The 14,243-nt window shown below is 36.5% G+C and overlaps 1 protein-coding gene across 1 annotated transcript; it reads left to right on the top strand.

Annotated features, from left to right (window-relative positions):
- Positions 1-7,566: 7,566 nt before the first annotated feature.
- LOC131076423 (disease resistance protein RPV1) lies at positions 7,567-12,431 on the top strand. Its single transcript, XM_059207789.1, has 6 exons — positions 7,567-8,619; positions 8,732-9,812; positions 9,987-10,064; positions 10,170-10,460; positions 10,651-11,769; positions 11,856-12,431. The coding sequence occupies exons 1-6, from the start codon at positions 8,024-8,026 to the stop codon at positions 12,300-12,302; spliced, it is 3,612 nt and encodes a 1,203-aa protein (XP_059063772.1). The 5' UTR covers positions 7,567-8,023; the 3' UTR covers positions 12,303-12,431.
- The last annotated feature ends 1,812 nt before the right edge of the window (positions 12,432-14,243 follow it).

Raw genomic sequence — 14,243 nt, 5'->3', positions numbered from 1 at the left:
TGAGTGCATAATGGAGGCAGTAGACCCAAGAAAAGAAGAAGTAGAACCTATGGGATATGAGGTGATGTATGACATGTTAAACGGGTATGCCTCTACCCTGCTTGCCTCGCTACTAGATGCCAAGAAAAAGTGGACCGACACCTACTTAGAGAGGATAACACCTCCAATTGAGAATCCCAAAGAGAAAAAGGGCGAGGCAGCACTGACGGTATCGACACCGGTTACTTCAGCTAGCCCTAAAGTGACCAAGTGGTCACCAACCAAAAAGAAACCGGAAGTTGCTCCCACTAAATTTTTTGAAAGGAAGCGTGAGACCAAGAGCAACTCACCGGAGTCTGAGGATACAGAACCGGAAGTACAACCTAAGAAGACTAGGAAAACAAGCAAGAAAGAAAAAACTACCGGTAATACACCTGCCTCATCAGCTCCAGTAAATATTTACATGTCTTCTTATAAGCCGATGACACATTGTAAGAGGACTATTAAGAATATTAAAAGAAAATTGCTTACTGATTTGAAGGAATATTTTGATGATTTTACCGATAGTGAGAGAGAAGAAGTAGAGCGGGAAATCATTAATTATTTGTGTTTATGACCGGTCACCATCAGACATTAGATCTGAGACACCTGATTCTTTATACAATTCTTTAGATAATAAATGGCACATTGCCATTCGAGAGAGAACAGGAGATCAGAGAGAAGATTTTAGCAGATTACTTCCCTGATGCTTCTAATTTTGAATTGTTTGAAATCATGAACCGGTACAAAGGCCTCTTCTTCATGAGAAGAAGAAGACTCTTGCTACTGGAAGGCAAAGCCTCTGAAGTAGTGAAAGATACATACTCCCATGCCAAAGCTGTAGTGAAAATGCACCAAGTAGCTCAAGTAAATAGAGAAGCTGAACAGGAACTGGAAACCGGAAACTCGATTGAGGCATTTGATGATGAGGGAGAACAAGCTATAGAACAGGTGGACACTATTGATGTGGACGCACTAGATGGTGATGATATTACTCCAGACATAGACAAGGAGAAACGGGACAAGAAAAAGGCTGACAAAGAGGAAGAGAAGAGGAAACAAGAGGAAGAGAAGAGGAGACAAGAATAAGAGAAGAAGAAAGGAGAGGAGAAGAAGAAAGTGGAAGAGAAAAGGAAAGAAGAATAGAAGAGGAGAAGAAGAAAGAGGAAGAGAAAAAGAAAGAAGAAGAGAAGAGGAAAGAAGAGGAGAAGCGGAAAGAAGAGGAGAAGAGCAAACAAGAAGAGGAGAAGCGGAAGGAAGAAGAAAGGAAGAAAGAGGAAGAGAAGAAAAAGAAAGAAGAGGAGCAAAAGAAAACAGAAGAGGAAAAGCAAAGAGCCGAAGAGAAGACGGAAGCAGAAAAGAGCACACAAGTGGAGACCCCAAAGGCAACCAGTGGTCAAGCCAAACCGGCTAACATCACTAGCCCTATTGACCTCCAATCCGTAGATGAATCGGAGTTGCTACAAAGCATAAAGCTAGCTCAAGAAAGACTGGAAACATTAAGGAGGAAAAAGGAACATGATGTCATTCAAACTGCGATTGACACCCTTACCAGTTTGATTCCAGGTACCAACCTCCCCGGTACCGATTCCTCTCTGGGCAAACTAAAACTTCTATGTACAGTCGTAGAGGACTAGGTACAATGCCTAGAAGAGGTTGCTGAAGCTAATGCACAGAAGAAGCATCAAAAGGCACTAAACACCGCCTTAGTAAATAAACTGAATGAGCTCCGATCTGAACTTTAGAAACAACAGAAGAACATAAGAGATGCTATGGATGAGGGCAAGCTACTGTTAAGCAAAATAAGCCAACCCCATCTATTTTGTGATGATGTGCTTGCACAAAAGGATAAACTGCAATCTGATTTGCAGGCATACATAAACACCTTTAAGATGTTGTATGATTCTCTTACTACATATGGGCAAACTGTTCACCAGTATCAGCTTCAGTCTGCTAGAATAGAAGTGGAGATTAGCAACCGGGCAAGAGATTTGCAGGAGCTTCAACTAGTTTTATTACCTAGACTGCAAATTCTTCAGAAGTGCTTTCTCAATCTGGAAGCATTAACAGTCACTCAAGAGATGATCACAATTGGTGCCATGGAAGAACAAATCTCTTAGATGCAGACGGAAAGTGAGGTTGCTACCTCATTGCTTGAGTCATGGTCATTAGCCATGAAGACTTTTATGCAGGACTTTAAATCTGTTTTTGATAAATTTCATTCCTTATTGTCATAAACATTTACTCTTTTTAATGATAATGAGAAATAGGTTATTCTGCATCACTTTGTCATTGTTGGCAAAGGGGGAGTAGTACTTAAAATTTTGGTGAATGTTATGTATACTTTCATGTTACTTTTTTTTAAGAAAGTAGTATACATTTTCATTTCTGCAAAAGGGATAGTGTATATGCTTAGGGGGAGTAATTTTGATTATGGCAATTTTTGTTGTAAAACACTTAGATGTCAAAATTTTCCTAAGTGTTGCCATCAATGCCAAAGGGGGATATTGTTGGCATTTTTGATGTTGTTATGATTGTCATTGATGGACACACACTTGCTTTGTGTACACTTTCTTGATGTATGAGTTATTCTCAACCGGTAATTGTTCCAACCAGTATTATGTATTATAGTCTTTAGACTATCGGTGTTTTGTAGAAGATGATTACCGGTCTCAGATTGACTGAAGACCCAAGCGGTATGAAGACCCAAGCGGTATGGAGATCCCAAGCGGTTCGAGGATCTCAAGCGGTATGAAGGAACAAAGCAGTAGTTAACACTTTGATTTACCAGTCTTCATTTTGACAATTGGTAATCGGTAAATTGTATGAACTGGTATTTACTCTGTGATGAGTTACCAACTGGTATTTCTGTGATGAGTTATCTTCCACCGACACTTTGGCGGTGATTTTGTGTCGTGTTACCAAATGTGTCTAGATGCATTGAACCTAGGAACTTGTAATCCAATCCTATTGGACTGACATGAAATCAGACTCCTTTATAAGGTAATCATGTCTACGGTTTTTGTATGAGTTGTTGTTGAGGGTTTTTGTATGTGCGATCATAGAAGAGAAAGGTCTGTATGAAGAGTTAGAGTGTGGAGATATTGAGGACTGAAGTAATGCTGAAATGCATTAATAGTGAGCTGTCAAGGATCTAACCAAGCATTCTGTGCTAGTAACTAGATCACTCTACTTGTTGATTACTCATATCTTCGACAAGTCTGAAACCCTTAACTGGGTAGGCTTAGCAAAGTCTTTGTAAATCCTCTAACAAGGTGGTTCACAACTGTGAATCTGAAATCCTCTCACAAGGTAGTCTTTAATAGGACTTATCTCCTAACAGAGATCTAGATTCCTAACAGGATCTGTTTTGGTGAAGAACATTGTATGACCTTAACCGGTCTAGTTTCTATTCTGAAGATAGTTACTTGTGAGTTTTTGCTCATCATGGTTTTTCCCATTTGGGTTTCCACGTCAAAACATCTTGTGTTATGGTGATTGTGCTCTTGTGGGTGAATGCTTTATTTGCTATTTTGTTTGCATTTATCTTAACTGGTTTGTTAGTAAATCTGTTATACCAGTTAACTGCTAAACTATTTAAGAGTTTAAGTTGAGTATTTTTTGGTATACTAATTCACCCCCCCCTCTTAGTATTCATCATCTAGAAGAAAACAACCCCCCCTGAACTGCCATGAGAGCTCACTCCCTGCCAAAGGCCTTGGTGCCAGACACGCAAAGCACAACTGGCCAAACCATCCACTGAAAGCTTGGTTTCCTAAATAAAAACAATATCAGGAGACTCAGAGTCGATTAATCCGTGAACAACCTTTTGTCTAGGGATGTTGTTCAACACCCTTACATTCCATGAGAGCACAATCATTTATGTGGTTGAGAGAAGTGGGAATCAATGGGCTTCACAGACCCCGACCCAACCAAAGTATCACCAATAAGCTTAACCTTTTCCTGATCCGTTTTTCATCCACTCCTTAAAGGTTTTTCTAAAGAACCCTTTTTGAGGATCTTCTGTTGCAAGCCTAAAACAGGTGGGGATTTGTTACTCTTCATTGAACCTGAGGCCACTATAGTGGAAGGAGGAGTAGACGCCATGACCACTGCACCTTCAGGGACCTGTGACTCACTAAGATCTCTGTTGTCCTGAACATGGGAAGGCAAATCCATAACCATTTGAACATCCTGTTGATTCTCCAAAGATAGGGCCCGACCCTCTTTCTTGGAATCCCCATCCAACACCTCAAGCTGAAATTGGGCACCTAAGGACATTTCAATTGGAACTCCTTCCTCTTGGACCAAATCCTCTAGAACCTCAAACCTATTTAGGGTGACATCATTTTGCCTATCCAACTAGGTTCTCTTCTTTCCCTTATCTTTATTTCGAGGTTTCACATGAATGAATCCATCTTTATCAACAAGACCATTAGGCATAGGGGCTTTCCCCTTATCTTCCCCTAGAACAGAGTTAGAAGGATCGGAAACAACCAATTTAGAAGATTTATTTATGGGACATCTCCGCTGTAAATGACCATATTCATGACAAATTCTGCATCTAAATGGCAGGGTCTCATAGTCCAACTGTTGGATCCAAGAAGATGTCCCCAAACAAATTTCCATAGAGTCTGGCAAAGGATTATTTAAATCAACTTCTACACATATACGAGTGTAGGAAATTACCTTTCGATCTTGAATTTGTGAAGTTGAACCCACAGGTTTACCCAGAAGCAGTGAGATTGAGTGAAGAATATCTTCTCTCCAGAATTCCAATGGAAGCCTCGACAATCGAATCCACACGGGCACATGAGAGGGAAGCTCCTCAGTAGAATTAAAGCCAATATCCCAAGGTTTGATAAAGAGTTCCACCTAGTTGAAAAAATAAGGGCCACCCTAAAAAGCCTTGTTCCTATCTGCCAGGTTAGAAAAAATAACCAGAAAATAGTTATTGGCTGCCATAAGTAGCTCCATGTCTCCTTCAGGATTCCAGACATGACGTGCCCAAGACTCTAAAATAGGTATAGAGAGGCGAATACCGATAAATTTGCATATGAGAGCATGATTGCACCAATATTCAACATCCTCTGAAATTTGCTTAGGTTGAATAACCAGAACTGGACGATCTTGGGATCTCTCCAAACAAACATTCACCTTTTTCGTGCGAAAAGGCTCTTTCGAAGAAGAAACGCCTGCCCCTGATTGGGAATGACCAATGTGTTCCTTTCCACATGCATGCATCAAATGAGACGGATCCGCCATATCCAGATCTCCATAGACCATCTAAGAAGAGGATAATCCTCTATTCTCCATGGATCCAAAGAAAATACCAAAAGAAGAAAAAGAAGAGGGTCGGAAAACCCAACCCCAAAATCCAACACACCCCAATGCCAACCCAGAGCATAAGAAATAGAAAAGGGTTGCAAAAAAAACCTCGCGACAGCCCAAAAAACCCTACCACGGGCAAACAAAAATCGACCCCCAACAAATTTAACTATTAACTAAGAAACTCTTATTTTTATATTTACAACATATTATTAAATTTATAAATAAATAATTACAAACTAATATTAATTTAATTTAGTATATATTATATAATATTAAATTTATAACTTAATTTATTTCTATAATCCATTCAAATATAATATTAAATTGAATTGAATTTAATCTAATTTGTTTTATTATATCTCTATATTATATATATTAAATTATTAACTAAAATAACTATTATTATTATAATATTGATAACAAATTATTAAATTTATAAATAAATAATTACAAAATAATATTAAATTTATTTCTACAATTATAAATAATGTTAATTATTTATAAATTATTATATAATATTAGATAGAATAAAATAATATTTATTGTTAATTTGTAATTTAATTCTAATACTTTAATTTAATCATCCCTAATTATAGAAATAAACACTAAATTAAAAAGGTCAAAGAGCTGTTTGGACATTTAAATGAGTGAAAGGGAAAATAAAAGTGGTCTACAACTACCTATAATTGTGGTGGTGAAAGTGAAAACTATGGGAGCTAATAAAAACGGTCAAAGTGATATTTATTAAATATAAAGATATTTAAATGAGTGAAAGAGAGAAAATAAAAGTAGTTAGAGTGCATATTTACAACCATGGTGAAAATAAAATCTATTTATCTTGATCTCATCTAATTAATTTGTTTTATTCTAGTGATGTTGTGGAAAAGATTCTAAGTTAAAAAAGAAAAAAGAAAAAAGAAAAAATATAAGGGGGGACACAAAATAAAATGATATATTAAAAAATGCTTGATGTATAGATCACTTAGCAACTCAATGGTTTCGGTTTGATCACAAGTTACTTTTGTAAATATGCCAATGCAAAATAAAGTAAAATAAAGTAAAGCTTATATAAAAAAATAAAATAAAACGAAACCTATTTAAAAAAGAAACATAAATTTATAAATTATCTATTTAATTAAGTCAACTTATATGAATAGCGATTATTAATTTCATTATTTTAAAAACAATTATATTTATAAGAAACTTATTCCATATTTATATAAGTTAAATAATAATATTATTAAAGTTTTTATATGATATACTTAAAAATCAATTATTTATATATTATACTTATAATATGATAATTATTAAAATAAGTTAAAATTATATTAAAATTAAATTAAAAAACTAATTCAATATATATATGAATAAAATAATTATTAATAATATCATTATTTAAAAACATTTATATTTATTAATAAATTATTTAATATTTATATAAATTAAATATTATTATTACTAAAATTTATATATAATTTATATTAAAATCAATTATTTATTTATCATAGATTATAATATAAAAAATATTAATTAAAGTTAAAATTGAACATGTAATTTATTATTCATATATTATATTTATTATAATATAATAATATTAAAATGTATAATAATAAAAGTTAGAACTTGAAGAAAATAGATGGTAACCAAAAAGAACAAACAGGTATCAAGAGATAATTATATACTTCAAAATGAGTATTCAAAAACTTATTAATTTGAAGTCCTTTGTATATCGCACATTTCCATAGCATCGATTCACATGATAAGATGACCTGTCTAAGTACTTTCCGTCAGTGACACGCGAAGCAATAAAAGCATTGGGGGACGCTTATAGTTTTATAATTAAAAAAACCCACGAGAAAACGATCTGACGACTCTACTCATCCCAGATGCTCCTCGAAAAACGTACATCATTGATTTCGGTTGTCAGGTCGTCCACTCAAATAATGAAACCCTTCCGCGTAATAAAATAAGAAAAAGGTAAAAACTTACAAGAATTTACAATTATAATTGGAGCTTTGTTCGAAGAGCCTCCACCTCTCACATCATATTGCCTGTCTTCCATAAATGTCACTTCAGACTCCCTCGTGTCTTCCACTTGCTTTCCTCTACGAAACAAACCCATCATCATCACCGACTCCCTCTTCTCTTTCACTAGCTAGGACCCATAATTCCGCGCATCTTCCACAAAGCTTCTTCTGGTCTGGTAATTTTTTGGGTTCAGCGCTTTCGCCTTGTTTTCGTTGCTTTTCTTTTGGACGGTTCTTCTGTCTTCCACATTTTTTCTTGTATAAAATGTCTCCATCTCTTATAAGATTCTGCGTTCCTTCCACGCAAAGATAACTCACTCAATCTTAAGCGTCTGATCATCATCACCGACTCCCTCTTGTCTTCCACTAGTTTTCATGAAAACTATTCCGCGTTTTCTTCTCCGAAATTTCCAGACACAAATCATACCCACCTGCTTTCCTGTTTCCAAATGATTCCGCGTTTCTCCCATTCCCACGAAGTTTCTTCAATGCAAATAACTCCCAGTCAATCTAACAAATTCAATCACTTCTGATCTCCATCACTTACAACTCCCTTTCGTATATAACTACCCGGCGCTTCAACTTTCCAAACACCAAGCTTGCTTTAGTGCTTTTTGCCTTCATCGCATTCACTTCCATCTAATTCTATGGCGTCTACCTCTACAGACAGTCGTAAACGAAATAACGAGGATGATAATGACGGTGAGAGATCCTCGCCTAAGAGAGTGCGTGATGCTGCTTTTGATGAAATCGCACCGTCTCCATCTACTTCTGCCTCAACACTCACGCAAAAACCGTGCTACGATGTGTTCATCAATCATCGTGGACCAGATGTCAAAGACAAGCTAGCTAGCAAGATCTATGATGTCCTGAAGGAGAACAATGTGACAGCTTTTTTAGATTCGAAGGAGCTGGAATATGGTGATTTCTTGCCTACAACATTAGAAGCAACGATGCGTAGTGCTTTGATTCATATAGCAATTTTTTCTGAGAACTATGCAGCATCACCTTGGTGTCTGGCAGAGCTGTCGTTTATGCTTACAACTGGGGCCAAAATTATTCCTGTATTCTACCATCTAGAGCCTTATGATGTCAGATATGCAGCTGAAGATAAGGGAATCTATGTTGCTGCTTTTGCGGAGCATGTAAGGAAGGGTAGATACAGCCCAGAAAAGCTTCAAGAGTGGAGAACGGCACTCAAGAATGCCTCATTTTACGATGGCGAGATCATTAAAAATGATGAGTACGTTTCGCCCTCCCAACCCTAATAAATATGCGTTAATCTCTTATCATGTATCTAACTTTAGTCTGATCATCTGTTCTATTGTGTTTTTGCATTGTTTTTACTTGTTCAGTGATGAAATGAGGTTGCTCAAGAAAATTGTGAATATTGCATTGAAAGCAACAAACAATGTGCCACTAGTGGTTGCAAACCATCCAGTCGGTCTTGAAAAAATAGTACAAGACTTTGAGATGAATACACTTTCCTATGTTCATGGTGATCGGGCTGCACGTATTGTGGGAATTTGGGGCATGGGTGGCTCCGGCAAAACCACACTTGCTAAATATTTATACAACAAAAAGTCCTCATTCATGAAGAGGTCCAGTTTTATTTTTGATGTTAGAGATGGTGCAACCAAAGGCATGTTGCAGAACATGCAGATTCAACTTCTCAAAGATCTTGGCGTCCAAAATCCAACGGTTGATAATATAGAACATGGTAGGCCAATTCTTACAAGGCATTTGAAATCTGACAAGATGCTCATCGTTCTGGACGATGTGGATCATGTGGACCAGCTGGATGCTTTGTTGCCCGTAAAAGACAGCCTTGGAGAGGGAAGCCTTATCATTGTTACAACACGAGAAAATGAAGTCCTCAAGGATATATCCTCCGTACATGAAATGAAAGCACTTGATCCATATTATGCAAAGCAGCTTTTCTGTCAGCATGCTTTTTCACAACCCATTCCTTTGAATGGATTTGACAAGCTTGTCGAAGGGTTCTTAAAGTTTTGCAATGGATTGCCCCTATCTCTTAAGGTAATTGCAGGACAGTTATATAAAGAGTTGTCCGAAGAATATTGGGAGTCTCTATTGGATAAGATATCAAGAATATTGCCCAGTGATATTACAAAGAAACTCAGAGTAAGTTATGATGCCCTTGATGATGAAGAGAAAGAGATGTTTCTTGACACTGCTTGTTTCTTTATTGGAGAGGAGAAGAGTATGGCAATTGAAATATGGAACGGATCAGGGTGGAGTGGTCTGTACAGTTGGCAAAAGCTCTTCAATAAATGTTTAGTTGAACTTGATGAAAATAATCGAATAAAAATGCATGACCATTTAAGAGATTTAGGAAGAGAAATTGCAAATCAGCATTCTCCTCGCAGACTTTGGTTACCCCAACAGATCACTAATGTTAAGAAACAGACAGAGGTAAGGTTAACTGTTTGTATGTGTAAAACAACTGTTTATAAAGAGAATATAAACATAGTCCATTTTTTAATCAAATTGGCTTAGCAGAATATTTGCTTCATTTATGTCTTCGAACACCTGACGAACTTATTTTCATTTTACAAGATTTTGTATTTTTTGGGGGGGTTATTGCAGGGAAAAACTGGCATTCGAGGAATAAAGGCTGTCTCAAACAGTGTGATAACTTGGATGCAGAGTTCTTGGAATTCAAAGGTAAGTAAATAATGGCTGTCCCGAGAAGCATGATAATTTTAATTCTTTGTACAAGGCTCTGGCTTTATGCCTTCTTTCTTATTATTTAATGCATTTCCTGTTCAGCATGTGAAGTCCTATCCAAGAATTTATAATAGCGTCAGTTTGGACGAGGAAGGAAATTGGTCAGTTGCACCCTCTTTACTTGGAGCGAAGATTTTTGTGATTAGAGCAGATTATTTTAATAAAGCAATCTATGAAGCATCAGCAGAGCTAGTCTGGGTTCGCTGGATTGAAATTGGGGAGAGAAATCTCCCCTCGCGGTTTTCATTGAAAAATTTGAGGGTTTTAGAACTCTATGAAGTAGAATATGAAGGGGAACATCACTTAGAAGAGCTGTGGGAGGCTGACAGCGATGTAAGTATCTTCCATTTCTAACTCTAATAAATCCATAGTTTAATTTTTCTAATAATTGCGGAATGCTTTAGAACTCTATGAAGGAGAATACCAACATGATTTAGAAGAGCTGTGGGAAGGTGATAGCGGTGTAAGCTCCTTCCCTTTCAACTTTATTAAATCTGTAATTTAATTTTTTTAATAATTGCAGGCTCCTGTGCAGCTGAGAGAGTTAGTCATTTCAGGATGCCTCTGTTTCCGAAGATTTCCAAGCTCAATAGGACGTCTCGATCTTTTAAAAAAAATAGTACTCACACCAGGGAACAATTTAAAGAGCCTACCAGAAGAATTTGGCCGTCTGCGATCGTTGGAGCACTTACAATTATATGGCCCTAATGAGCTATCATCACTACCCACCAGTTTTGGCAACTTGAGAAATTTGCGGTTTCTGGATTTGAGCGAGTGCATGAAATTGAGGATGTTGCCAGTTTCTTTTAAGAAGCTGACACTCTTGCAATATCTCTATTTAGTGTCCTGTAGACAGCTCATACTTAGGTCAGACGATTTCCAAAACATGACAAAGCTGGAGTATGTAGATCTCAGTCTGTGTGAGCAATTGGAAGAGTTGCCTCGAGATATCACAAATCAGGCGTCCTTGAGAGAGCTCATTTTGCTGGGGACAAACAGGTTAAGGGAGCTGCCAATTAACATCGGTCAATTAAGCAGGCTACAGGAGATGAGCATAGGGGGTCACTTGTTGACAAGCTTGCCGACCTCTGTGGAGCGTCTCAATCTCTTAGAGAATTTAAGAATAGAGGATTGCCCAATCAAATGTTTACCTTGTGGATTTTGTAACCTTAAGGAGATAGTTATACAATGTACAAGAGTGTGCAGGATTTCATTTGCTAAGGACTGTTATCCCCGCCTGGAGAGTCTCCGTCTTGTGAATAATAATTCTTTAACGGAGATCGAAGCACTGCCGACGACAGTGAAGTCCATAAATTTGAATGACTGTAAAATGCTGAAGAAGATAAGGGCTCCTTGTGATCTGGAAAACCTTGAAATCCTGTACATAGAGACGTGTCCAGAGTTGGAAGAGCTTCCTAGCTTTGCACGTTCAACTTCTCTCATACAATTTGTACTATGGGGTTGCTACCGAGGTCAGAAAATTGAAGGTTTGGAAAACTGCACGAGATTGGATTGCTTGGTGGTAGAGACTTGCTGGGAGGTGCCCGGTATACAAAGTTTGGAGCGCGTGGAGAAATTGAGTTATGTGAGACTCAGAGCAAACAAGGGATCTGCTATTGAACGTTGCATCCGAACAATTAAGGTAGTAATAGTTTCTAGGAATATATATTTTTTAAATTATAGTCATCTGATTGCGCATTGACTGAATGTTGTGCAAGAAATTTGCAGATATGGCCAGCTGAAATATCAGTATGTGCTTGCGCAGTCTCTGAAGCGTCCTCACTTTTAGACTCCTTGCTCTCTCCGGATATGGTCGTTGACTCCTTCTCTAACCGCAAAGTTTGGTCCAAGCCAAAGTTGAAGATGCCTTACTCCAACGGCGATGAACTCTTTTTGCTCTGTTTCGTTATAAATTGTGTTACTCCGCAAAACACACTTTTCATTGACTCTAACCAATATAATGATGTTCTATCAGATCTTGAAGAGGGTAGATGGGCATGGGTTGGTTGGATCACAATAGACGACCAAGAGGACTTTGAAGAGGAGTGGGTCTTACGCTCAAGCGTAGGGGACAAATCGGAGAACGAAGTGGAGAGAGGTTTGGTTGTGAGAGGGGAAAAGCAAAGAGTGGTGGAGGCATTTCACAGCTTGTGGCCGCTTTTCCAAAGCCGATAAATCACAAGTGTCCAATTAAAATACTCCGGTGGAGTAGTTCTAATTCATTAATCACACAAAACTCAATTACTTTCGGTGCTTGGGTTTGCCAAACTTTTAAAATATAAATAAATAATTTATTAAATATTCTATTGGTTAATTAGTATGCATGAGAGTATTGTTTCTAAATATGGATGCCAGCTTAGTTTGTATTATGGTTTAATAGTTTTAAATTATAAGGGTATTTATTTTAGATGTACGCGAGTGATATAATTTAGTTTGTATTAATTTTATTAATAAAATATTTAATTAAATAATATAGGTTTTTTTTTCATAGGTGATACATTCTATTAAATTAAAACTTAAATACACATTTTTTGTAGTTTGATAATAAGAGAAAAGACTTCATATTTGGTTGCATACTAAAAGTTATGATTGTATTTGTAATTTTGAAGTCTATATTTTTTAGACTATAGTAAGATTAGTTGTGACTTTAAGGTTGTTCATATTGTCCATTATTACTTATAATTGGATTAAATGTATCATTTACATCTAAAAAGAAACAAATTGGTTGATTTCACATTGACTCATCAACAAAACATGACTTAAAAGAGAACTATTATAACCCACTTCACAACAATTGGTTTAGCATTTTTAGACATCTTTTTACACACACCCCAAAAAGGTATGTTAATGAGACATTATATTTGTTGATGTGGACCTATGTAATGCCCACATTTTAATATGGACATAATACACATAATTAACACTTAAAAAGGGATAATTATATCTTGAATGTTTTTTTTTTCTTTTAAAGCTTAATCTTGCTTGAAATCCTTTATTTAATTTCATAAATAATTTAAGTTCCAACAATTCACACAAGTAATTAGATTACTTGACAGGGACCACCTACAAGAAATCTTGAAGAGCTCTTTCACGCTTAGGGGAGGTACCCTTAGTAGTGATTTTTTTTAATAATGACAAACAAATGAATGAAGAATGTTTGCTAGCTTCGAAAGTACCATCTGGTCTTCTCTAATCTTCTTGATGTCTGGTGATGAACAATGCACTCACAAAGAAAAAAATGAACTCTTTGAAAGCTTAGTCCCCCAACTTCAACTAATGAAGCCTTGCTTTAATTTGAGCCCCTCTGGTAGCATGACTATTAACAATCTGCTACTGATGGCAGAGCTACACCACTCAAGGTTGCAAACTATGAGGAAAGGTATTAGCGACAAGATCATTTGTGGCAAGATGGAGATCCAAGGTGGCAGCTTCATAAGACCAACAATGAAACATGGCGAGTTGTGAGCCATAAATGCGAAGAAATTTAACTGTACATTGGATAACACGATTCCATCAGGAAATCCAACTAGATTATTGAGTGAGATGACACTCCAGGGTCCAAACCCTTAGAATGTGTGTCACCATAGCTTATGAATCAAGAAGAAGGTATTAAAAAAGAAATAGGTTTTCAATCTCTTGGTAGTAAGAGAGGACTTGGAAATCATTGATAGAACTCAAAAAACTAGATGGTGAAGCAAAATATTAGCAGAAACTTTCATCACTATGGAGCACAAGATTGGGGAAACCATTCCTCTTCTATCAATGAAGATTATTTCATGGGATGTTAGGGGATTAAATGCCCCTAACAAACAATTTTTGGTAAAGTGTTGTATTATACTTTTAAAAGTAGATATAGTTTTTCTCCAAGAAACAAAGTTGAATGGAGAACAAATGACATCATTTAAAAAGAAATTAGGCGTATGGGAAGTAGAATTTGTTGAAGAAGTTGGCTCCACAGGTGGTCTAGCTCTCCTTTGGAATTCGAGAAGAGTATCTTTTGTGAAAACAACAAGCAGCAGAAATTAGATTGGCGGTTCCCTAAGAAATAACATTGGGGATGTTAACATAAAAATAATTAATGTTTATTTTCCAGTTTACAACAATGAGAAGTTAGAA

This window comes from Cryptomeria japonica, chromosome 7 (assembly GCF_030272615.1).
Source record: "Cryptomeria japonica chromosome 7, Sugi_1.0, whole genome shotgun sequence".
Taxonomy (NCBI): domain Eukaryota; kingdom Viridiplantae; phylum Streptophyta; class Pinopsida; order Cupressales; family Cupressaceae; genus Cryptomeria; species Cryptomeria japonica.
This window is presented reverse-complemented; position numbering and strand designations above follow the sequence as displayed.

Coding starts and splice junctions, on each gene's coding strand:
- LOC131076423 (XM_059207789.1), top strand. CDS start 8,024: ATGGCGTCTACCTCTACAGACAGTCGTAAACGAAATAACGAGGATGAT. Junction 9,813..9,986: donor ATGTTAAGAAACAGACAGAG/GTAAGGTTAACT, acceptor GGGTTATTGCAG/GGAAAAACTGGCATTCGAGG. Junction 10,065..10,169: donor AGAGTTCTTGGAATTCAAAG/GTAAGTAAATAA, acceptor TTTCCTGTTCAG/CATGTGAAGTCCTATCCAAG.